This window comes from Cricetulus griseus, chromosome 10 (genome assembly GCF_003668045.3).
Source record: "Cricetulus griseus strain 17A/GY chromosome 10, alternate assembly CriGri-PICRH-1.0, whole genome shotgun sequence".
NCBI classification, from domain to species: domain Eukaryota; kingdom Metazoa; phylum Chordata; class Mammalia; order Rodentia; family Cricetidae; genus Cricetulus; species Cricetulus griseus.
In genome coordinates, this window is record NC_048603.1 from 12,315,485 (window position 1) to 12,338,883 (window position 23,399).

Consider the following 23,399-nt stretch of genomic DNA (forward strand, 5'->3'; position numbering starts at 1 on the left):
TTAATTTTCCCTTCAACAATTTTCTTCTTCCTAAAGAAATATGATTTTTGAGTCAGTGCATCCCAACAGACCTTTACCCTATTACTTAGTAGGACAGTAGCTTTGAAAAGTGTAGCTATCGTCAGACTTTGTAGTCAATGCATTCTCCATGGCACCCGAACAGCCTCTCCTCACCTTTTAACTTCCTTTCATAGATCTCAGGGTACAAGGGTCCGTGCAGGTAGGAGCAACCATTCCGACACTTCCCTCCCTTAAAGCTGTCCAGTGACTGAGAGTCCTAACTTGCTTCGTGACTCTGAAATCTCTAGAACCTCTCAGAGATGTAAAGGGCAGTTAAGCAGGAGATTGCAACTGGGTGATAGAGTGTTTGTTCGTAGTTTTGGTTTCGTGTCAAAAGATAGAAAAAGACTACGGAGACTGTCTGCGGATGGAGAAGGTACAGCCTACCAAGATAGTTGCTAGGGAGGAAACCAACGATGGAGAGTTATTGGAGCCATCTGCTTGCAAGTAAAATCCAAAGACAGAAGACGGACGCGGCGCTGTTCACAGCCACCTGCAATGCAGAGTGAAGGAAGCCAGTAAGGGACGTGGGCTAATTGCTTGGTCACATTCACACACAGCTTGTGGTTGACTGAAGATATTTAAAAACCCCTGCTCTTCATCAGGGAATGGAAATGAAAGATGCTTTCCTTAGGAATGATCCTGCATCACAGGAGGAAGGCTTTAACTCTGGTGAGGCCGCTGCCCAAGAGTGTATCTCTGGCAAATCAACTTTTTCATTTATCAAACTTCAGTGAGCATCAACTTCTTCATTTATCAAACCAGCCTGAGGTGTTGCTATGAGGCCAAGTAAGGTCATGGGCAAGAGTTTTGAAAGTCACACAGACCATACCTACGCCAGTGACTTCTCTTGCCTTGTTTTTCACTCAAATCTATCAGGACTTGCAATTAGGTTGGACATGGTAGTTTGAGTCTCCAGTTTTTGGACTATCAGATTCGTTGGTTTCCTCCACCTTTATGTTTCTTTTTGTGAGTTCTGGTCTTTTCAAACTTGTGGAAGGGAGCAAGGCGCCGTTCGGAATTTTTATTTTTAATTTTTTCGTGTTCATAAATATGTAATGAGAATAAAGATGAAAATAAACCCTTAATGAAGAGCTTGTGTACACTAAAAAACTAGCCTGTCACATCTGAAAGGAGCTTAACCCTTCTGAGGAAATTACCCGTCATCTGCTTTTGGAGCAGCCTGGCAGACTCTGACAGATACTGACATTTAATTTTTCCCGAGAGCTATAAAGATGGGTGAAGCCTGGGAGCCACGCTTCCATATCATCTCGTTGTGCCGACTGATTGAACTGAACATGTGACAAGGACCTTCCCTTGATGATGAAGCATCGCCGAAAATCCTGAGGTGGCACCTCGTGAAGCGATTGCAAATCAAGTCAGAGTCGAGTTGTCCAAGCAACGGGAGAAGAGCTTTTGGAACAGCAAGCTCTCTTCAGAGTTGCAAATGGAGATTGTGCCTTGGTCTCTCACAGTAGAGACTGACACCTCTTAGTTCACTGTATGCGACTGCTGTTTATCCCCAATGCCACTGAGAGACGCTAGAGTTATTTCTCTCTTCTGGAGTCAGGGTAGTAAGGACCTGGAGGGGTGTGGGGTGGCAGAGTGTATCAAGGAAGCAAAGCGTAGCAGCAGCGGTGTCTGGGTTCCTGAGGGACCACTTTTACAGGCCAGGGTGTGGAACTTGGTGACTTAACAAGTCAAATCCCTAGACTTCAGCAAGCCTGGCTTTTACCATTTCTCTATATCTGGCTAACTGGAGAAAGAGGGTAGTTGGTGCCCATTTAGAAGACTTGGGCAGCTGGTGGTCGTCCACTGTGTGTGATCTCTAAGGAAATGAATTAAGTTCAGTCATATATCTGGATGGTAACTAAAAGTTAGCATCTGATTAACCAGAGTGAACTCATTTGGCATGCTAGAATCTCCTCATCATTCCTTTTTTTTTTTTTTTTTTTTTTGATTACTTGCATGTGATGAGGTTGATGCCAGTGAATCTATTATTCTGACAAATGCTAATCAGATAGCAGCCTGATTTTAAATTCAAATTCATTGTGCGCTATTAAGTTTTCTAACATTATGTGCTTTGGTTGGCCTCGTTTGCATGCACGTTCCTGGCTACAATTTTATTATCTGAGTGTTCTTTTATTGAATATAAGTCTTCAGAGAAAGTTCCTTTAGAGGATGTGAAAAGGTTACCAATTAATCTTCGGCAGAGCTACACCGTGGTTGGAGTCCATATGGCTATATTAATGGTTGCCTGTCATCTGGCTACAAGGCCTAGAATTGAGGCCACTGACACAAAATTGCTTGATTCAAGTCCTGCCTGGTCCACGCCAACTATGTATGGAGTATATAAAGTAGCTGCAGAGAGATTACATAACCCCGGAGCTTTATCTTTAATGGAGACAGTGAAAGCATTTACCCAACAGGATTTTCAGATCGCATTATCAGTTCACATGCAGCCTCCAGAATCCTCTGAGTCATTGTTTCAGTAGCCGAGGAGCCAGAAATAGGAGGGGCTTACGGCTAGAGGTTCGTTTCTTCTTCCCATTTGTGTTCATGTCCATCGTGGGTTGGCTCTGTCTCCACTAGCTAGCCTCCTCGCTCTGTGACACTCCCAGAGTCATGACAAAAGAAAAAGAGATAGCAGAATCTGAAATAATTGTAATAGCCTAGGCTTGGAGGCAGAACATGACATTTTTGATTAATCTAATTGATTAAAACAAAGCAAGTAGCCAGCCTGGTGCCAAGTGACTAGGACATTGAACACAGTCAATGCTCAGTCATTATTAGTCGTTAACTACTGAGTCCTGGTCACAAAACTGTTAAGCTATAGCATCATCCCCTACTGAGACAGAGACTGTGTGTTTGTCCGATGGTTTTCTTAAAAGTGCATTAAGGGGCTGAGTCCTGCCTTTGGACGTTCCAGGAAAGGTGGTCTATGGAGAACCGATTGCGGCGGGTCTTGGCACTGATGGCACACACCACTGGAGTAAAGACTGGCACCATGCGGCCCACCACGTAATGGGCCCTCCGCTGAGACCTGATCCTTCAACACCGGGCTTCCTCATGAATCTGTTGGCTAAGTAATAATTTTTCAGATGACTGAAAAGTATTTGGATGAAAGATAATCCTTTAGAAGTCTCATCTTTGGGTGGAGGAGAACTGACCCTATGCCTACAGTTTCCACGGACCCTTCTGGTCTTCTGCTCTGTTTGACCCATGGTATCTGGGGAGCATAAAATGCTGGACTTCCCATGTTCTGAGCTGATATGATCTAGGGACTAAGTTGTTGTATGGATAGTAGCCCATTCTAGTCATTCCGAAATTCTTCCATGCCCCATTCACGTCCCCAAATTGAGTTAACGGGGAGATTTACACACACACACACAAGTGGTTCCCTTTTCTAATTTCCTTTCTCCTTCACACTTCTGTATCCCAGAAATTATTAATAAACCAAATTGGTATTTTTGTCCCTGGTGACACACAGCCGTTCTCAGCCAGTCTTACACCTGTGTTCAAACTGTATGAACCTGGGTTGATCTGGAGGACACGACTCTGTTATCATAGGTTGTCATGATGATATTATGCATGGCATTTTACACACACACACACACACACACACACACACACACACACACACACACACACACTTCCACCTACATTGCCCTTTGTGCCCCTGTTAGCACTGTCAAGTCCATACAACTAGATGGGACAAGCTCACAGCCTCAGGCTCCTGTCTTGGTGCAGAGTCCAGCATTCACCCTATTATCTCACAGACCATTTCTTCCTCAAACTAGTCATCTTCCTCCAGCTAGCCTGGGGAGCTGACAGTAAACAGTAAATGACAGGCTTGCTGGGGATTCTGCATTGCAATCCTGATGACCTGTTCTTGGAAAGTGCTTCCAATGATAAACACACAAGAGCATGGGATGTGCACCCAGAAATTCTGCTCGTGCTCCCAATGCTTGCCGTCCCGTGGAGGAGGCAGACAGAGGCTAAGAACGCCAAGGAGTTTCCTCCTATACGTCTTGTCTACTTGCCTCCTCATGGTTCTCTTTCTCTTTGATTCTTTACAGTGGCGATCTCACCACAACAGGGAGTGACAACTGCACTTTCAACACCTGTCAAAAGGCTCTGGGGAAAGACGACTTCACTAAGATTCCCAATGGGGTGAACGGTGTTGAGGACCGGATGTCGGTGATATGGGAAAAGGGCGTGGTGAGTTTCACACAAAATCATGTCTGGGGACCAAAGAGATCCAAACCTTCATAGAAAGCCCCTCCCCCACCTCACCTCTCAGGATAAACTGGGAATCACCCTGTCACTTTCAACTCCATCCCTTCCCGCCTCCACGGCACCGTCAGTAAACCGTTGGTTCTTCCTCATAGTTCAGTTCAGAAGATGAGTTATATCATTGTCATTGGGCAGGGACATTGGGGACCAATCAATTTACACTGGGTCCAGGTAGGGTTATTCTTTATGTGTCATTAATGTAACTATTTGAACTGATGAAGAATACATGAAGGATATGAAATTTTCTGTCTGAAATTATATAGATACTGAAATCCATGGGCAAAATGATTTTTAAAACGAATAGTAAGTGGAGAATGAAGAAAACTTTTCCCCCAAGGATGGAGCGGAATCACACAGACAGATTGTGTGTTAGGTATGAAGCTGTCTTTCCAAGTGAAGATCTACAGAGAGACTAGGCAGACCCCAGGGCCCCACGACCGCTTTTCAAAGACCCCTCTCCTAGATGATACATTAATCATTTTTTACACTTGAGAATTCTCTTTGATGAGTTTCTCCTACGTCTACTGCCACTTCTAATTCTCATTGTCCTACTTAGGGTGTCTGTTGCTATGATGAAACACCATGACCAAAGCAAGTTTTGGAGGAAAGGGTTTATTTAGCTTACACTTCCACATCACAGTCCATCACTGAAGGAAGTCAGGACAGGGCAGGCGCCTGGAGGCAGGAGCTGAGCTGATGTCATGGAGGGGCTCTGCTTACTGGTGTGCTCTTGATGGCTTGCTCAGTCTGCTTTCTTACAGAACCCAGGACCACCAGTCCAGGGAAGGCCCCGAGCACAATATTAACTACGCCCTCCCAATCAGTCACTAATTAAGAAAATGCCGACCAATGGAGGAATTTTCTCAATTGGGGCTCCCTCCTTTCACGCAACTCCACCTTGTGTCAAGTTAACATAAAGCTAGTCAGCACACTCATTATTCACCGAGTCCTGTTGATTTTGTTTTCAGAATGCCTCCTCATGTCTATATTCATCTCATGGGAGGCTCGTATTTTGTTTGGACCATTCTTACAGTCTCAAAGTCGATTTCCTTATTCTCAGTGACCAGTTGTTCCAGTCTGCTCTATCCTGGAGTTGCCACTCCTAAGTGAAGCTCTGTTCATGTTACTGTCTTCCCCCAAACACTCCGGTGTTGTGCATGACCGAATGGAGTGTTTAAGCCATCAATTTAGTACAGGGTCTTCAAAACATCTCTCTAGTGCTAACTTGTGTTGATCTTCCTCTCTGACCCCCCCACTCCGCTCTTACTTCTAACTTCCCCTATGATTCCCTTCTCTTTCTCCTGGCTTAAATATTCTAAATTGTAATGAAACTTCCCTCCTTAAAGTTGTGTGATTACAGTAAATACCTTTATAACAGCAGATTTTCATAATCCATTATAGTTCCCACTACAATAAAGGTACGGTTATATTATATACACCTTTAAATATGATCATTAGATAATTGAATACTTATATGTAACATGTATGAAACTGTATAATTTTCTGAGAGAGTAAGATGACTCACTTCTAGGATTATTAGAAATAATTAAATAAGTATTAAGGGAAGCCTTGCCATAATACATAAATAAGCCCTATAAGGGTTCTATATTAAAATTTCTTAAAATAGACTTTCCAAGATTTCTGGTTTGCATAAATTTAAATTGAACAAAATTATGCCTCTTCTGCTTATCTTCTATCTTCTCTCAAGGCATTGTCAACTAATTTAAAAGCACCATAACCTGTCTTCTTTTGACTACTCGGTATTTTACCTAGGATTTACACGATCATCTCATAAATCTCAGGTCTGCAATAAATAGAGCAGGTCATAAATATTGTAGTTGGTAGAAAACTTTATATGGGGGTGGGAAATGCATTGTCAGCATTTAGTCATAACATGTGGTAATCTTGCGTGGTCAGGGGATAGATGGGAGGAAGTAGTAGGTTTGTCTTTTAATGTGACAGGAGTTTTGAAAAGTCATCTCCAGGCTTTTCTATATGCCCTCGTCTTCATCAATGATGCGATCGGTTTATATTGAGCATGCTCAGATGCAGCTCTTTGATGTAGGACGTGGAATGCAGTTTTGTTTGGATAACAGCTATGTCTTTCTGTTTGGGTTGATAGATGTTAACTCTTTCCCTTGTATACCCAGAGGAGGCTTAACTGTTTGGTCTTCACAACAAATGCATCTTCCTTCTTTGAATTGGTTTACAGTACAGTGGGAAAATGGATGAAAACAGATTTGTGGCAGTTACCAGCACAAATGCAGCCAAAATCTTTAATCTCTATCCAAGAAAAGGAAGGATAGCTATTGGCTCAGATGCTGACATTGTGATCTGGGACCCAGAAGCCACGAGGTAAGCCTGAGATCTTGCATTACCTGGTTTTACCCTTGAAGAAAGGCCCTAGCTTGCAAAGAAACTTTGCCTGGGCTGTTAGTAGCCATTGCTTACTAGGTGATTCTAGGCCTGGGCACAAGATAAAGGTTCTGATGTACAAATGTTTCTTTGTTTTTCTTGGCATGGAGGATGCAAAAGCTGTGTAGAACTCACTGGGAATGGATATGTATAGAAAACCAATATGAATTTGCCATTCCAGTGCCTGGCAAATGCCCCAGTTCACACGGAGGGAGCATGCAAAGCCCTGAAGAAAATAAAAGGCTTAATTTGAAAAGAGCTGAATTGGAAACTCAAAATAATTACAGCCTTTTAAGAGCTTTTTAGATAGAAAGATTCCAACACAAAAGACATCACTTTTAGTTAGCCAAACTTTCCAGATGAACTCAGGCTCAGCCTGTCATTCCTAGTAGGTTTAATCCCTTTGTTCCCAATTTCCATAATTCTGTGTTAATACTGTGCTTCTGACAAATTCCACCAATTCAAAAGAAGCATTTGATGGAGGCTGAGTTCCTGCTAAATTCTTCTTGTAGGATGTTGTCCCCAACAGCACTTGCTTGCTCATTTGTGCTTGTGGTGAACACTGGTGAAGGAGGAAATGCCACACACTTCAACATTCTGTGTTCACACATGTGCATTCATGAGAATTTGATGGGACTTCTGACTTTACTATAGGGCATTTATGCAAGGCCTAGTATTTTTTTTTTAATCATAGTTAGCAAAAGTGCATACTTTCTGGGAAGCCAGGTTTTTGCAGAGATCCGGCTTCAACAGACGTGCCCTTGGGCCACCTTCTGGGAAAAAGATGGCCATTTGGAATTTGGAACATGAAGGAAGGTACTATGGCTGAGAGCCGAGAAGCAAGCCCCAGATGGTCTTTTTGTGGCTGGCACTATCCTCAGGACACTCATCATTCCTACCTAGGGACCAGTTCGTGGGTTTGGCAGGACATGGACACAGCAGGTAGCCTTTGGCCAACACTCCAGCATGTCACCTCAGTCTGCTTTGTAATTCATGCAAAGCAATAAAATGCGTGTGGGAACCTTAACTTGGGAAATATCCTGAGATAACAGCCAGTCGCAAACCCTTTGCTGCTATGTTAATATGGATTTACACTTAGACTTAATGCTCAATAAAGCTACAAGTAGACAGGCTTCTAATATTCTGAGAATGGGAATGGCAAAGTATTGCTTGGCTCTGTGGACTCTGGACAACCTGGGCTGGCTGCAATTTGGAGAACTTCTGATTCTTTGAGTTCCACTCTGCTGGGGGCCGCTACTGCCCAGCAATGGTCCTCTTGCAATTTCAGTAATTTAGGCTGCTGCTCCAAGGCTGGAACCAGGAAGGTTTTTGTTTATTTGTTTGTTTGTTTTTTAAATACCTTGTGGCTTATGCAGATCACAAGGTTTAATTGAAAAGCCCAGAAATTCTCCAAATTCCTCTCTTGTGGAAGGAATGTGTTAAAAGTGATGACTTTTGAAGCCTCCTATTTGAGTCATCGTGATGATAACTAGTAGTACTAGTTTGCGCAAGTCAGTGGGGCCAAAGACACTTTGGTATCGAAGATGTTGTTTACCAGGTTAGACCAAGAAGGATTGGTCTATGGTAATGAGAAAACTGTGACTGTGGACAGGCGTTCATGGTTCGACCTGTGGGCTGTGAGCCCATAGCTTTGACTTCTAAACCTGTGTGTTCTTCAAAAGCCAAGCGTTTTGAATGATACTGCATTTTTCATGTTTTATTTTTTAATCTAGTGCAGGTGGGGCAGCTTAATTCTATTCTGTGGTTTTCTGTATCAAAGTGGAAAGAAAATAAAGATACCGTTAACTATGAAACTGTCCAATCTAGCCTTCTTCTCCTCCTCCTCCTCCTCCTCCTCCTCCTCCTCCTCCTCCCCCTCCTCCTCCTTCTTTTTCTTCCTCCTCCTCTTCCTCTTCCTCTTCCTCCTCCTCCTTCCTGTTGGGGGGGTGCAGTTTGAGACAATGTTTCTCTGTATAGCCCTGGCTCTCCTGGAACTCACTCTGCAGACCAGGATGACCTTAAACTCTCAGAGATCACCAGCCTCTGCCTCCCCAGGGCAGGGATTAAAGGTGTGCGCAACCACTGCCCAGTCCCCTATGGCTCTTCTTTAAAAAAGAAAACAGAAAAAAAGAAAAAAATTACTTTTTTTGTAAGCCATTCTACTTTTTTATTGAAAATAGATTTTCCCATATTATATATTCTAATATGGTTTCTCCTCTCCAGTTCCTCCCAGATCCCCCCAATCCCCACCCACTCAAATCCACACCCTTCTTTCACTCTCTCTCTAGAATACAAACAGGCAACTAAAAAAAAATAATAAAATAAGATAAAATAAAAACATACAAACTAGAGTAGGATGAAGCAAACAAACTACCAGGAGAAAAAGAAGTGTTGGCCCCCCACCCACAACCCAAAAAAGCACAAGGAACACAGACGCAGAGAAACACATTCACATACACATAAATCCGATAAAAACACAACACTGGAAACCATAACAGATGTGCAAAAGATCTGTAAGGGGAAAAAGGAAGGAAGGAAGGAAGGAAGGAAGGAAGGAAGGAAGGAAGGAAGGAAGGAAGGAAGGAAAAGAGACAGAAAGAGTAAGGGAGGGAGGGAGGGAGGGAGGAGGGAGGGAGGGAGGGAGGGAGGGAGGGGATGGAAAACAACCAATCACTAGGACTTAGCATGGTGAGGTACTGTGGAGGCCAGGGTACAGGCCACCAAAGACACTGTTTCAAAAGCAAAGCTGTTGGAGTTCTTTTGAGGATCACACCGGCTCAGGTCCAAAGTGTCATCTTCCTTAGACAGCTGAACAAAGAGAAATGACCGGAATGCCAGCCTGTGAATAATTCCCTGGCTTTATCTACCACATCTTGCTGGTTGGAGGGTATTTATAGGCTGTGATTATGTCCCCTGAGTCATGCCTTAGGCTACACAAATTTAGATCACTTTCTCCCAAGCTCCAGTTACTAATCTCTATAAACTCGGCTTTGTCCCTCCTGTCCTCGTCACTTGCATGGTGCATAACGATCCCGATGTGTGGTTATTATTTTTTTAATCGTCTGTATATTCCTTACTTAATTTCCCTCTGACCAGTCTAAGAATAACTAATCTAAGGTCAACCTCAAAGGCTTCTTTCTGTGCCTCAAAGGTATTTATTCATAATCGGTTAGGCATTTATCCAGGTCATCTTTTTTGTTTGCTCTTCACCATATATATATATATATATATATATATATATATATATATATATACATAACAACCGTTCTTCATCTAATAACCACTAAAGAAAGTTAAATATTTAGGATCTTTCTTGGTGAATGAATATATGTATTCAGTCTTTAATTTGGAGTGCTACGTCTTCATTAGTATAGCATATATATATATATATATATATATATATATATACATATATATATATATATATATGCACTGCCAAAAACTCTTAAGCTTTCAATCCAGGTCTGCTGATCATGAATACCCCAGGGCCAGAAATAATGCAAACCAGCACAGGCCTGCCTCTATGACTGTTACTAGGTTCAAGTCTCTGAAGAGCTCAGTGGAAGAGAGCTGGCTGGTCTTGCTGAAGTTCTGGGCTCTGTCCCTGATACCATGCACACAACATAAAGAACGGAGGAAATTAGGTCGTTATACATCTATTCCTCTTTTGTAAAACAAGCTAACTGGTACGTCTATCACAAGATGACCAGGAAGCAGCATTTGTATCCTCATTTCATAAGCTAAGAGAGGCATCATAGGGTGTTTGTTTTATGCAGGGAGCTCTAGGTTCAAGTCCCTGCACTGCTGAAATCAGATGTGATGTCACATGCCTGTAATTCCAGACCTTGGGAGGTAGAGACAGGAGAATCAGAATTTCAAGGTCATTTGAGGATATATAGTGAGTTTAAAAACAGCCTGCTAAGAAACGTGAGGTGGGGGTTGGGTGCAATTAAGCTACATTGTTATTACGGTCTTACCCTTTTCTAGCTTGGCTGGTGGTGTACTTTGGCCAGTATTTTCACTTTTAGTTATGCTCAGCTGAATTTGCCCGGGTTGACCAAGCAGCCAGGCGAACAAAGGAATTCTACTGTGCTGACCCTTGAATCCTCTTAGAAACACAGATCTTCTCACTTTCTCTGCTCTTGTTATCTGATGAAAGGTAGAAATAGACTATCAAGCTAAGGAATGGGCCAAAGTTCTTTGGAACTTTTATTTGACATTTTAAATTCTGTATGGCTTTTCTCTAGGATGCTGTAATAATATTTTTTTTTGCACTACTGTGAAATTTGTAGAGTGTGGACAAAAGAGAGAGGGAGGTCAGTTACTGAGGGGGAGGCTTCATGGGATGAGGGGTTGGGTGAACATTTAAACAATGAGAGAGAGTTCACATTTAAAGGGAGAAACCGTGCTGTGTATCTGGGTCAATCAAACGCCTGCTCTCTCTATTCTTGGCCTGCTCATTGTGAGAAAGGTACTCAGTTGGGCTCTCTGTTCCAACCAAAATTTATGCAGATGACCCTAACTGGGACATCGCTAATGCACCGCAATATTTTTAGCCTCTCTGAACACCGCATCCATAGCTTTCCACTATCCTGAGAGATGGAGAATGGTCACCATTGTCACCGACTACCTCTCCCCACCCTGCACACCGAATCCTAGTGAATCCTGCACGGCTGTTCACAATGCTGCACCAGAGTCTTCCATCACCTTCTGGACCTTTGTTTATAGTCTTGAGGTGTTGGTGCATTTAAAAAGAGGAATAGGGGTTCACAGTGATGGGAGAGTGATAGGGGAAGTCCTTCTGTCCATATATTTCTCTTATTGCTTGGTGAACAAAACACTGTTTGGCCATTAGAGGCAGGAAGATAGGTGGGACTAGGAGATGAGAATTCTGGGAAAGATAGGCAGAGAGGCACCACAAAAGAGATGCCATGTAGCCAGGCATTGGTGGCACACTCGGGAGGCAGAGGCAGGCAGATCTCTGTGAGTTCGAGGCCAGCCTGGTCTACAGAGTGAGCTCCAGGACAGGCTCCAAAGCAATACTTGAAAAATGAGAGAGAGAGAGAGAGAGAGAGAGAGAGAGAGAGAGAGAGAGAGAGAGAGAGGCCGTGTAGCAGAGGAAGGAGTAACAGGTCCAGACCCTTCTCCGGAAAGATAAGACCACGTGGAAATATTTATATATATAGAAATGGGTTAATAATTAAGGCAGAGCTAGCCAATAAGAAGCCCTAGTCATCAGTCAACAGTTTCATTACTGATATAGCGTCTGTGTGCTCATTTGGGGCTGAAGCCGCAGGGAAACCAGGCTGGGACAAGATACTCCAGCAATAGGAGATGACCCCCTCAAGGGAGCCACCTAGCTCTACTCCTCTATTATCACCCAACAGAATGGCATGACTGTCACAGTTAATGAGCCGATATCTCCGTGTTACGATTAGCTAGAGCCTATTCTTCATCCAAGTTTGCTTAGCTCTTACCCAGCATTCATCTCTGCTCCGGGATCTCATCCAGGATCCCATATCACGTTTAGTCAACGAGCATCCTGAGGCTGGTCTGGGGTGTGGCAGTTTCTCGCCATTTATTTTTATTTGCTTTGCGGATTCTGAAGGATGGTGCTCGGGTATTTTGGAGGAAGTCACCCTGTTGCCGTTTCCTTTCTGATGTGTTCTTCTCCTTACTAGCCTCAGTTTGGGGGAAGGAATAATTCAAAAGCCAAGTCTCATTTCCACAGCCCATGAAGCATGAATGAGGAGGATGTGAGGCCTCACGGCTGGGCCTGAGCTAGGGGACCTGGCTGAGGCAGTCTTTCCCAGGTTTAGCTCCAGTCCTGCTCCTGCTTCCTCTGCACTGGCCCTCAGAGAGGGAGTCGCTGCATGCAACCCCACCTTAAAGAGTGAGGCATTACGCTCTAGACTTAGATTTGAATCGATGCCTTAGAACCTAGGCTTGGTCCAGCTCTGCCCAGAGTAGAATTGCAGTGGATACTGTGCAGCCTTCCACACCACACAGGAGGCTGGGTTGACTAGGCAGTAGCTCGAGGGACACCGGGAAGATTGGAGGAAGTCAAGGATAGCATTCCCTCACTTGTGCTTTTGACTTTTCATACAGGATCCTTAAATGACTAAAGAACGAAGGCATGCAGACGGACGTCATTAGAAATCAGATTTTTCTAAGTGTGGAAGGACACCCTGTTTTCCTGCTCTCATTCTCTAGATGCAGCCCTTTGACTTTGGTGCTGAGAGCTGTTTGTTAAACAGGAGTAGATGGACTTGTAGAGAACAGATTCACTCTGAGCTGCTTCTCCTTGGGAGTCAGGCACCGAGGACCAAGGATGGACAGGGCTAGGTCCTTCTTTTAGGAGAACTGTCCTTCCAGGGAGAGGAGAGGAGATATAAAATGAGATTTTTCTCAGTCCCAGGAAGCACATGCTTAGACTATCGAATGAGAGACAATAATAAGATATCATAGAAGCTCAGAGCAGGGAGACCCTGTGTGGGAGCCGGTAAGGAGCGGGTAAGGCATCAAGACTGAAGCAGAGAGAGCCAAAGTAAAGGGAGGCACCCAGGGAGGGGTCCCGAGTGAAACCGTGAAAGCTAATGGGTGTGTCCAGGCTGTAGAGAACGGGAAAGCAAGGCCTCCACAGGCTGCCTCCAGATTTACTTTTGTTTGGCATAGACTGAGGTGATTTCTCACAAAGTTAGCCTTGTGAAAAAGCAGTATTTAATCAAGGGAAGAAATGGATTTACTTGAAGGGGGGGGAGTGGTACTCTGTCTTGCAAGAAAGTATTTCCCTTGATGTATGTATGTAATTTCAGCATTAACTATAGTCTCATGTTATGTATGCTCTCTGTTTGATCATATCATTAGACATTAGACATCTTTCTGCACAATTTCTCAAACCGTGTTAGCAAAAAAAACAAAACAAAACCGATGGCCAGCTATGGTTAGTTATCGCAGAGGACAGCAACGTGTATTTGAGCCCTGTGTCCTGAAGGGGGCGCCCACGGCCCACGCTGGGCCACCTGAGCGGCTGATTACATAAGTGAGGGTGCAATTTGCTAATGATTTGGGGGCTTCTTGGTACCTAGATTTTTTTTTTTTTTTGCTTGTTTTTGATTCGTTGGTTGTTAATGGCATGTTGAAATAAGTGTGCTGGTCACCTAACCTGTTGCCTTAAAAATGGCCTTGTTAAAGTCACCAAAGGACATCAGTAGAAAGAAAAGCAGGAGTCCACGTTTTTGTCTTTTCTTGTTTTGTATATCTATAAAGAAGCTGCGTGCCTTCAGTGAGGCATTTGACCCTGCGGTGATGGGCAGTGAGGGAGGAATGGATTGGGTGTGTGAGGGCAAGTGTTGGCTATCCTGATGAGAGATTACCTTAGACACGCTTCGTCTGTGAAAAATCCCCTGCAAAATCAACCGCAATACCTCTTCTGTGTCATCGCACAATATTAATAACAGAAAACAGTGCAAAGAGAGCATCAACCTTCTATTTTGGAAACCAAGAGTCCCCTGTATTCAGCTTGACGGCTCATTGAGCCGGTGTGTATCGCTTGTGACAGACTTGTGTCCCAACGCCTCACAACTCAGGGCAAAGCTTTAAATCTAAGGACATGTTCCTTCATCTAGTTGCTCGACCTATTTTTGTGGAATATTCCGGTACTTAGATTATGAGGAAGAAATCAGGAGTGTGGTTTTCCTTAGGTATCGAGACGGAATCTCATAGGGTCATGTGGTCCAAACAGAGATCAGCTAACGTGGCCAACCTGTTAAAATCCGATTAGAGAGAAGGGCGTGTAAGCTACTTGCAAGCCTGCAGGAGCAGCAGTAACTCATGTTCTGGCAATTTATGGCTATCCTCTGAGCCCCAGTTCTTCGGTATTCATTAAAGAGCACTTAGTTACTATGGCAACCCTCCCTTTTCAGTGTTGATGAGCTACAGGGCGTCTCACAGCATCTCAAGCACACAAACACGGAGCTGACTACTGTGTGCCCAGAAACATCTGATGAAGACTTCTAACTGCTCTGTATTCTGCAGAGGAGGCGGATTTTCATTTCCGGTTATTTTTTGGTTTATTGTTTTTTTTTTTTTTTAAACTCAATTACAGCAAGCTTTGGCCCCAAAAACATGGCTCTTAAAGGCATTGTGCTTCCCCTCCTGCTTAATTTCCCTCCCTTCCTTGCGGTAGATAGAGATAAACGGATTTGACTTTCTGTTCAGCAAAGAGCAACGACGTGAGGGTGTTGGATATGCCCCTGGCTGTAAGGGAAATGCAGCGAGGGGCAGTAAACAGAATAAACAATGATGCCTGGGTGTGTGGAGATGGCCGCATCATCTGGGGCCACTTAAAGGAAGCTGTGAGGCACCTGTCACATTGTATGTCATCTGATTTTAGAACTGTAATCCTTCTCTTCTTCCTACTCACACACACACACACACACACACACACACACACACACACACGCACACACATGCACACACACGCACACGCACACACATGCACGCACACACATACGCATACACACATGCATACACACACATTCATACACATACATACACACATACACAGATAAACACATACATACACACAAACACACATGCATGCACACACACAATGCACGCGCGCGCGCACACACACACACATATACACATACATACACATACATACACAATGCACACAGATAAACACACACATACACATACATGTATGCACACATACATATACACACGTGCACACATACATACACACATGCGTACACACATACATAAACACACACGCACATATACACACGTACGTGCACGTATATACACATAGATAAACACACATAATACACACACAAACACATACATAAGCACATAAACACACATACATAACACAATTAAACACACATGCATACACACACACACACATACACACACACACACACATACACACAAACACTCAGCAGCCCAGCAGTCTGAGATTCTGTTCTGAAAAGCAGGTCGGGATACAGATCTGTCTTTCCTGCCTGTTGCTGACAGAGTCTGTGAAGAGCCCCCCCCCCACGCCCCTGTTCATGCTATCCCAGTACACACGGAGAGGGAAAGGGAGAAGAGCCCCCCCCCCCCAGTACATTCGATCCCAGTACACATGGAGAGAGAAGGGGAACAGGCACACGGGGCTTGTGTAGGCGCCTAAGCAGAAGCCAGGCGGTATGCACCATGCTTTCTCCCTGTGTTGTCGCGGAGTTGGCACTGCAAGTGGGCCTGCTTGTGTGTTTGCTTATGTTCAGGGGCCCCGCCACACAGTTGTTATTACAGATGCTCACGGTTCCCGGGACAACCCCATGGCAGATGGTAATTTATAGTGAAGCATGTTGAGGTGTGAGTGTTTATTTTTTAATTGTTAATCTATACAAAATCCTGCCCACTATCCAGGTAACTGGGGAAGTAATAGCCTCGTGTGAGAAAAGAAGGAAAGGAAGGAAGGAAGGAAGGAAGGAAGGAAGGAAGGAAGGAAGGAAGGAGGAAGGAAGAAGGAGGAAGGAAGGAAGGAAGGAAAGGAAGGAAGGAAGGAAGGAAGGAAGGAGGAAGGGAAAGGAAGGAAGGAAGGAAGGAAAGGAAGGAAGGAAGGAAGGAAGGAAGGAAGAAGGAAGGAAGGAAGGAAGGGGAGGAAGGAAGGAAGGAAGGAAGGAAGGAAGGAAGGGGAGGAAGGAAGGAAGGAAGGAAGGAAGGAAGGAAGGAAGGAAGGAAGGAAGGGAGGAAGGAAAGAAGAAACAAAGAAAGAAAGAAAACCTTTCTGGTGAAAACTTTTCTTTAATAAGTTTTGAGGCTAACCAACTTCTTTGCCTTTCTGAGCTGGGTATGACTTGGGAATGCTGCTTGGTTTAAAAAGAAAGCATTCATTTTGTTGTTGTTGTTGTTGTTGTGTGGTGCTGTTGCATTGCACACAAATCCTCGCCATTTGAGTAATGCTAGAAGAGCTTGGAACACGGTAGTGCCCACTCACCAGCAGGTGGCCATGTGTGGAGTGAGTGGGAGCTGTGACTACCACAGTTGTCGTTCAGAACTCACTGTGTGGTGACGTCACTCAGGGAGGGACTGAAGGCAGCATAGGAGAATGCCCACATTCCACTCAAGACGTCTCTCCTTTCACAGACACCTCCAGCTTTCCCTGGGAAAGCCGAAAACGGAGAAGCTTCTTGGGTCCTTCTGGCTGAGGTAGCCTGAGGAAATCGGAGCTGACCTCTTAAAAATTATTTCCAGTGAAGCTTGTACTGAGTCTTTCTCTGTCCCACCAGCCAGCTCCCAAGTCAGGACACAGAGACTTCTTATTAATTATGAAAGTTCAGGTGATAGCTTAGAGCTGTTCCTAACTAGTTCTTATAACTTAAACTAACCCATATCTTTTAATCTATGTTGTTTTACATGGTTCAGTTACCTTTACTTTGCAAAACCCACACTACTTGTCTGTGTCCCTGGCATCTCCTGGTAACTCTGCCCTTAGTCCCAGCATCCTCTCTGCCCCCCAAATCCTGCCTAGCCAACGGCCATTCAGCTTTTTTAAAAAATATTTTATTTATTTATTATGTATACAACATTCTGCTTCCATGTATATCTGCACACCAGAAGAGGGCACCAGATCTCATAACAGATGGTTGTGAGCCACCATGTGGTTGCTGGGAATTTAACTCAGGACCTACGGAAGAGCAGTCAATGCTCTTAACCTCTGAGCCATCTCTCCAGCCCTGCCATTCAGCTTTTTATTAAACCAAATATCACTCAAATACCTTGCAGCAAAAGCTGTTCAAACAAACTGCCTAAGATTATTTTATGGCCTTTAGAACACTTGCTTAAAAAGAAGTTTGGACTGCATGAAACGGAAATCTATTTCCCCCCCACATACATACACACAGACACTTAGACACACACACATTCACACAGACACATACACACACACATACTTACATACAGACACATGCACACACACAGACACAGACACAGGCAGACACCTACACACACACACACTTACACACACATACATACACACAGATACATGCACATACATGCTCACACAGACACATAGACACAGGCAGACACACACAAATACGCACACACACAGACACACACACTTACACACGCATGCAGGCACCCATATACATATGTACACACACAGACATAGACATGCAGACACCTACACACACACACATGTGAGCAGGCACACACACACATGTACACACACACACAATATCAACCACTACTCACTGCATGTTGTTTATTTAAATGTGTCCGTATGCAGCTGAACCTTTCAAATGAACTAGAAATGATTTGAGGGCTTTCTTTCCTAGCAATGGCTGTGCTGTTCAACATGTGGCGAAAGAAAAGCAGCTTAGCCAGGAGTCACAGGGACCCATCCTATCCTAAGTGTTCTCCTTTGCAGGGCCTATGTTCACATTACAATAAAAAGCATAAGCCCCGAAGAGAGGCTGCATAGGGGACTTAACTAAACGCCTGTGCTGTTTTTTCTCTCTACCCAGTACACACTCATGTTTTCTTGTCTCTGTATTGGCCTCCATCCCGCTACAGTTCCAGGAAAATACAGGAGCCAAATAGCTATTTGCTAAGTGAATGAACAAGATTTAGTGCCCTCGGACCAGTAAAGAAATATGTGCTTTTAAATGTTTTTTGTTTGTTTTCCGTCTGGGGTGGGGGTGTTGTTTTGTTTCCCTTTTGAACTTTGTTTAACAACTCTTGGAACCGTCTCAAGATCCACATTTTGCAGGGCTTTTTCCGCCTTAGAGTTAAAAAGAACAAAAAGAAATGAATCCCAGGCATTTTTTTTTTTTTTTTTTTTTTTTGTCATTGTCCCTAAAGCTGCAGTCAGTATTCCATAGCCAACGGCTAAGGAGCATGGCTGGCCTGTGATTGTAGTGATGGTAGTGGCTTATTCTAGGCTGTATCCTTTGGTAGGTCTTAGAGTCGCTCCTAGTTCTGGCTGGTTGCCCTAACAACCTGGACTCTGGGTTATGGAGAAGACAAAAAATAGTTCATGGGGACCAATGGAAATTTGATGTCAGTATGTAACAGGACCCTCAGGGACTCTATGCTCAGTGTGCAGTAAGAATCATGGCTTTAGAGAAAGCCTCAGAAAAAACATATCACCCCCTCCCCTCCAGGAAATGATCACAAAGCAGCAATTCTTGGAGATTATGTTTTTTTTCAAGGAAACGTTTTTTGTTTGTTTTTTAATGGCTTGAAGGAGACACCAAAATACATAATTTAAGCTTTTTGTTTGTTTTTGTTTGTTTCTTTCTTTCTGCTTTTTACAGAGGAGCGGTTTCAAAATATGGTCTGTGGACTAACTATGCCACCACCGGGAGTTTGCTCCCAGTGTGACTTCCCAAGTCCTATCCCACATCTGCTCCTTCAGGAGCTCTGGAATCAGAGCCCAGAAGTCAGGCTTTAACACATACATTCTGAGGGGCTCTGGTACACAGTGCTCTTGGGGAAGTTCTGTTAGACTCAAAGAACTGGGTCAGATTTAGACACCCATAGAGTTGACTGTCCCTCAGCTGATCCCCGAGGGAGAATGCTTCATCCCACTGTTTGCTTGTTTAGACCTTGACAGTCCAGTTCTGCCTGGACAGAACTTCTCTCTCTCTCTCTCTCTCTCTCTATATATATATATATATATATATATATATATATATATATATTGTCCTTCACTCATCTGTTCCTCATCACTTAAACCAGTAGATTGGAGCCCTTTCAAATGGCTGATACACAAAGTAGAAAGGCAAGTGATAAGACCTAACCCATTTTTTACACCCAAGTTGTAAAAACAGGGGTCTGCAAAGGGGTTGTAGGTTGCTTTTTATTTGTTTTCTACCTCAATTATTATTTTGTTTATTTTTAAAAAAGATTTTATTTACTATGTGTAGAGTGTTCGCCTGCAGGCCGAAAGAGGGCACTAGATCTCATTACAGATGGTTGTGAGCCACCATGTGGTTGCTGGGAATTGAACTCAGGACCTCTGGAAGAGCAGTCAGTGCCCTCTTAACCTCTGAGCTGTCTCTCCAGCCCCAGTTTTGTTTATTTTTAAAGTTTCCTAAACTTTAAAACTTTAGAAGAGTAATGATAGGGGATGCCCTTCTGCATACATGTTTCCCTTATTGGTTGATAAATAAAACACTGTTTGGCCAACAGAGGCAGGAAGATAGGTAGGACAAGGAGACGAGGAGAATTCTGGGAAAGGTAGGTAGAGGGAGACTGAGAAGGGGAGCCATGAAGCTGCCAAAGGAGTAACAGGTCCAGGCATTCTTCTCTAAGGCAAGACCACAGGGAAATTCATAGATTTATAGAAATGGGTTCATAATTAAGACAGAGCTAGCCAATAAGAAGCCCTAGCCATCAGCCAATAGTTTTATAATTAATATAGTATGCATGTGTTTATTTGGGGCTGAAGCAAGGCAGCAGGACCACACAGGACAGGAAAGAAACTCCAGCAACAAGAGTGAGGTTAAGGATAACTTTGACAGTTCAATAGGAAATACCCAGGCATAGTATTTTAGTCAACCTATTTACAGAAACAAAGGAGAAAGGATTCATTCTGGCTCTCAGTTTCAGAGTCTTAGTCATCTGTTTCGTGCGCTATATGTTCTCGCCGGCAAGAAATACACGCAGGACACTCGGATCCTTCTGCAGGAAAGCTTTAATGCATCTTGAGAGGGGAGAGCATAAGCTTACCAGAGCGGAGACTCTGAACCAAGAATCCCATCCCTTAATAAAGGCTGGCAAGCAGCTGCCTGGGACGTGTTACCCTATGAATGGCTTCAGCTCCTCAGGCCAAATGAGCCACGGGATAGGCAGAGATCAAAGGAATGGAAATTACCCAGCGCCTGTGAAGTAATTTACATTTGGTGTCTGCAGGCACCATCATTGTAATGGAGAATGCAGGAACGGCTCCCTACAGTCATCACGGTGAGGAAGGCATGGCCAAGAAGCCCAGCTCACATTAACAGCAATGTGGGTTGGGAGCGCTTTACCTCACAGAGGAGTAGAAAGTAGAGAGGCAAGAACCACGGGACAAGCTATAACTTTTAAAGGCTGGGCCCCTACTGACCTACTTCTGTGAGCCAGGTCCCACCACCGAAAGGTTCCACAGTTGTCCCTAAAATAGTGCCACCTGCTGGGAAGCAAACATCCAGGACATAAGGCTGCAGAGGAGATTTCGGATTCAAACCGTGACTCGTGGCTTCCAAACCTGTGTGAACGTCTGGAGGCTAACCATGCTAAATTGAAAGGGGAATGTGTGCGGAAGGCTCACATGTTAGTTGATACAGCAGAAGGTTGAAGAGCCTCTAACGTTAAAAGAGAAAAGGCAACGGCTGACGGCAGTGGGAAGAAAAAGGCAGATAAAAAGACAGTCTTAATTGACTTAAGCCTCATCCTTGTCATAATCAAGAGTCTAGGCCCTGAACAGCACACTGCCGTAGGCCCTGCCACACAGTCTCTGAGGTTGTATTCATCGCTCCATTGATCAGGAAAATAGCCACCCAGGCTGCCATGCTGCACAGCTACTTAGGAGACTGGGTGTAGGAGGAGTTTGAGCAACTGAGCAACATGGCCAGACCCCATTTCAAAAAACCAAAAGCAAGAGCTGAGGCTGTGGCTCTGTGGTAGAGTGTTTGCCCCTGATGTGCCATGTCCCCGGTTCAATCCCCAGTATGGCCAAAAAAAATTAAATATCCCTTTGGATGTTTCTCTCCTGCCATTCAGTTCCCAAATAACCATTCAGAGCTTCATATTAAATACAAATGCTTGGGCTGGAGAGATGGCTCAGAGGTTAAGAACACTGACTGCTCTTCCAGAGGTCCTGAGTTCAATTCCCAGCAACCACATGGTGGCTCACAACCATCCGTTATGAGATCTGGTGCCCTCTTCTGGTGTGCAGATATACATGGAAGCAGAATGTTGTATACATAGTAAATAAAACCTTAAAAAAATTACAAATGCTCAGCCAATAGCTCAGGCTTATTACTAACTAGCTCTTACATTTAAACTAACCCATTTCTATTAATCTATGTATTAACCACGTGGCTCGTGGCTTTACCTATCCCCTAGCATCCTCAGTGGCCAGTTCACTCTCCACTGACTACTCCCTTCTTCCCTTCCTTAGTTTGGTTTTTTCGACTAACCTTATCCTGCCTGCCTATTGGTCAGTCAGCTTCTTCATTAAACCACTTGCAGCATACTTTTCACGGTGTATAGGAATATTCCAAATAAATACAACGAGTGAACAAAATATAGTACAGATGCCAGGAGCTCAGGGACTATGGCGTAAACGAAGGTACAAAAACTTCATACGTGTAATAGGAGCGTATGCTACCCAGTGGGAACACACTGGAAACATTCGTCAATCTGTCTTTTGGATTGTAATTCCCACCTGCCCATATCAATTAAGCCAGGCACACAGAAACTGAGCCTGGGACCCTGGAGCTAGGATGGGGTGGAAAGGAAGTGGGGGCAACTCAGATTTGGGACTTCCCATCCTTTCAGGTAGTACAAATATTCACTTTTAGACTCAAGCCTGCGTTTATTTTGTTGTTTTAACTTACTCCTCAAAATTTGTTGTCTCATACCCGAGATGCATGAACGCTGACATGGGAGTGCTTTCTGCGAATCCAGGTCAATGAATACAGATGTGCTCATTCTGAACAAGCATCCACCCTGACCCTTCATTCAGTTCCTTCCTCTTGTCACACGTAAGCTGAGATTCTTGACCAAAGTCAGGGCCTCGTCCCTGTGTTCCTGGGCAACAGACTGCATGTCTGTCCTTGGTTTTAAGAGTTCCCTTGGCTGGTACACGGCACAGATTCCTGCAAACCCACCAGGGTGCCTGGACCCCAGCCCGGAGCACATCCGGCTGGCAGCATGGTTTCTCTGGACACCAGAAGGCGGTTGACTTTCCAATTTGAAAGACCTTGTGTGACTGCAGAACACCTAGTCAGCGTCTCCCCAAAGAGAGCGTGACTGACTGTACATGCTCCAGGGAGAGCTAGGAAGGGGTCGGGGCAAGGTAGGTTTGTTTTTGCAGCAGTGACCGGAGTCACAGCAAACCTGTTGCCTATAATTTCCTGTGTCTAACTTGATTTCTCTTTGGTGGGGAGGCAAATAGATCAATACAGTTCTTTTATTTGGTGGTTATGTTGCCTGAATGAAATTTTCCTTTGGTTCACCTGGCCAGCCTTTAGCACTGTGACTGGGGCTCCTTTTCCATCTGTCTAGAGCCCCCAGAAAACTCTTTCTGGGAAGCTAAATAAGGCCGCCCTTCTCGGGGCTAAGTGTGGCACCTGTGCAGGGCTGTCTGTCCCTGCTGCTCTGCCTGCCATCTGATATGAATGGCTTTGCTGAGGCTCCGTGGTAGAGCGGTTGCCTCTGATGCATGGCGTCCCAGGTTCAACCCCTAATACGGTCCCCCAAAATATAAATATCCCAAACAAGCACATTAAATGCAAATGTGAATAAAATACAGTACAGGGACCAGGAGCTTAGGAGCTAGGGAGCAAAGGCAGGCACAAAAACTTGATACGTGTAATAGGAGTGTGCAAGGACGCATGGAGGCGTGTGTTGATCTCTGTCTTTTGAAT

General features: G+C 44.2%; 1 protein-coding gene across 1 annotated transcript in view; it reads left to right on the top strand.

Moving 5' to 3' along the window:
• The window catches only part of Dpys (dihydropyrimidinase), a 72,358-nt gene that overhangs the window by 25,692 nt on the left and 23,267 nt on the right, over positions 1–23,399 (top strand). The window contains exons 5-7 of the mRNA XM_035449661.1: positions 2,990–3,146; positions 4,140–4,281; positions 6,569–6,711. Of these exons, the coding sequence (XP_035305552.1) occupies positions 2,990–3,146; positions 4,140–4,281; positions 6,569–6,711 (442 nt within the window). The remainder of the gene's footprint in view (positions 1–2,989; positions 3,147–4,139; positions 4,282–6,568; positions 6,712–23,399) is intronic.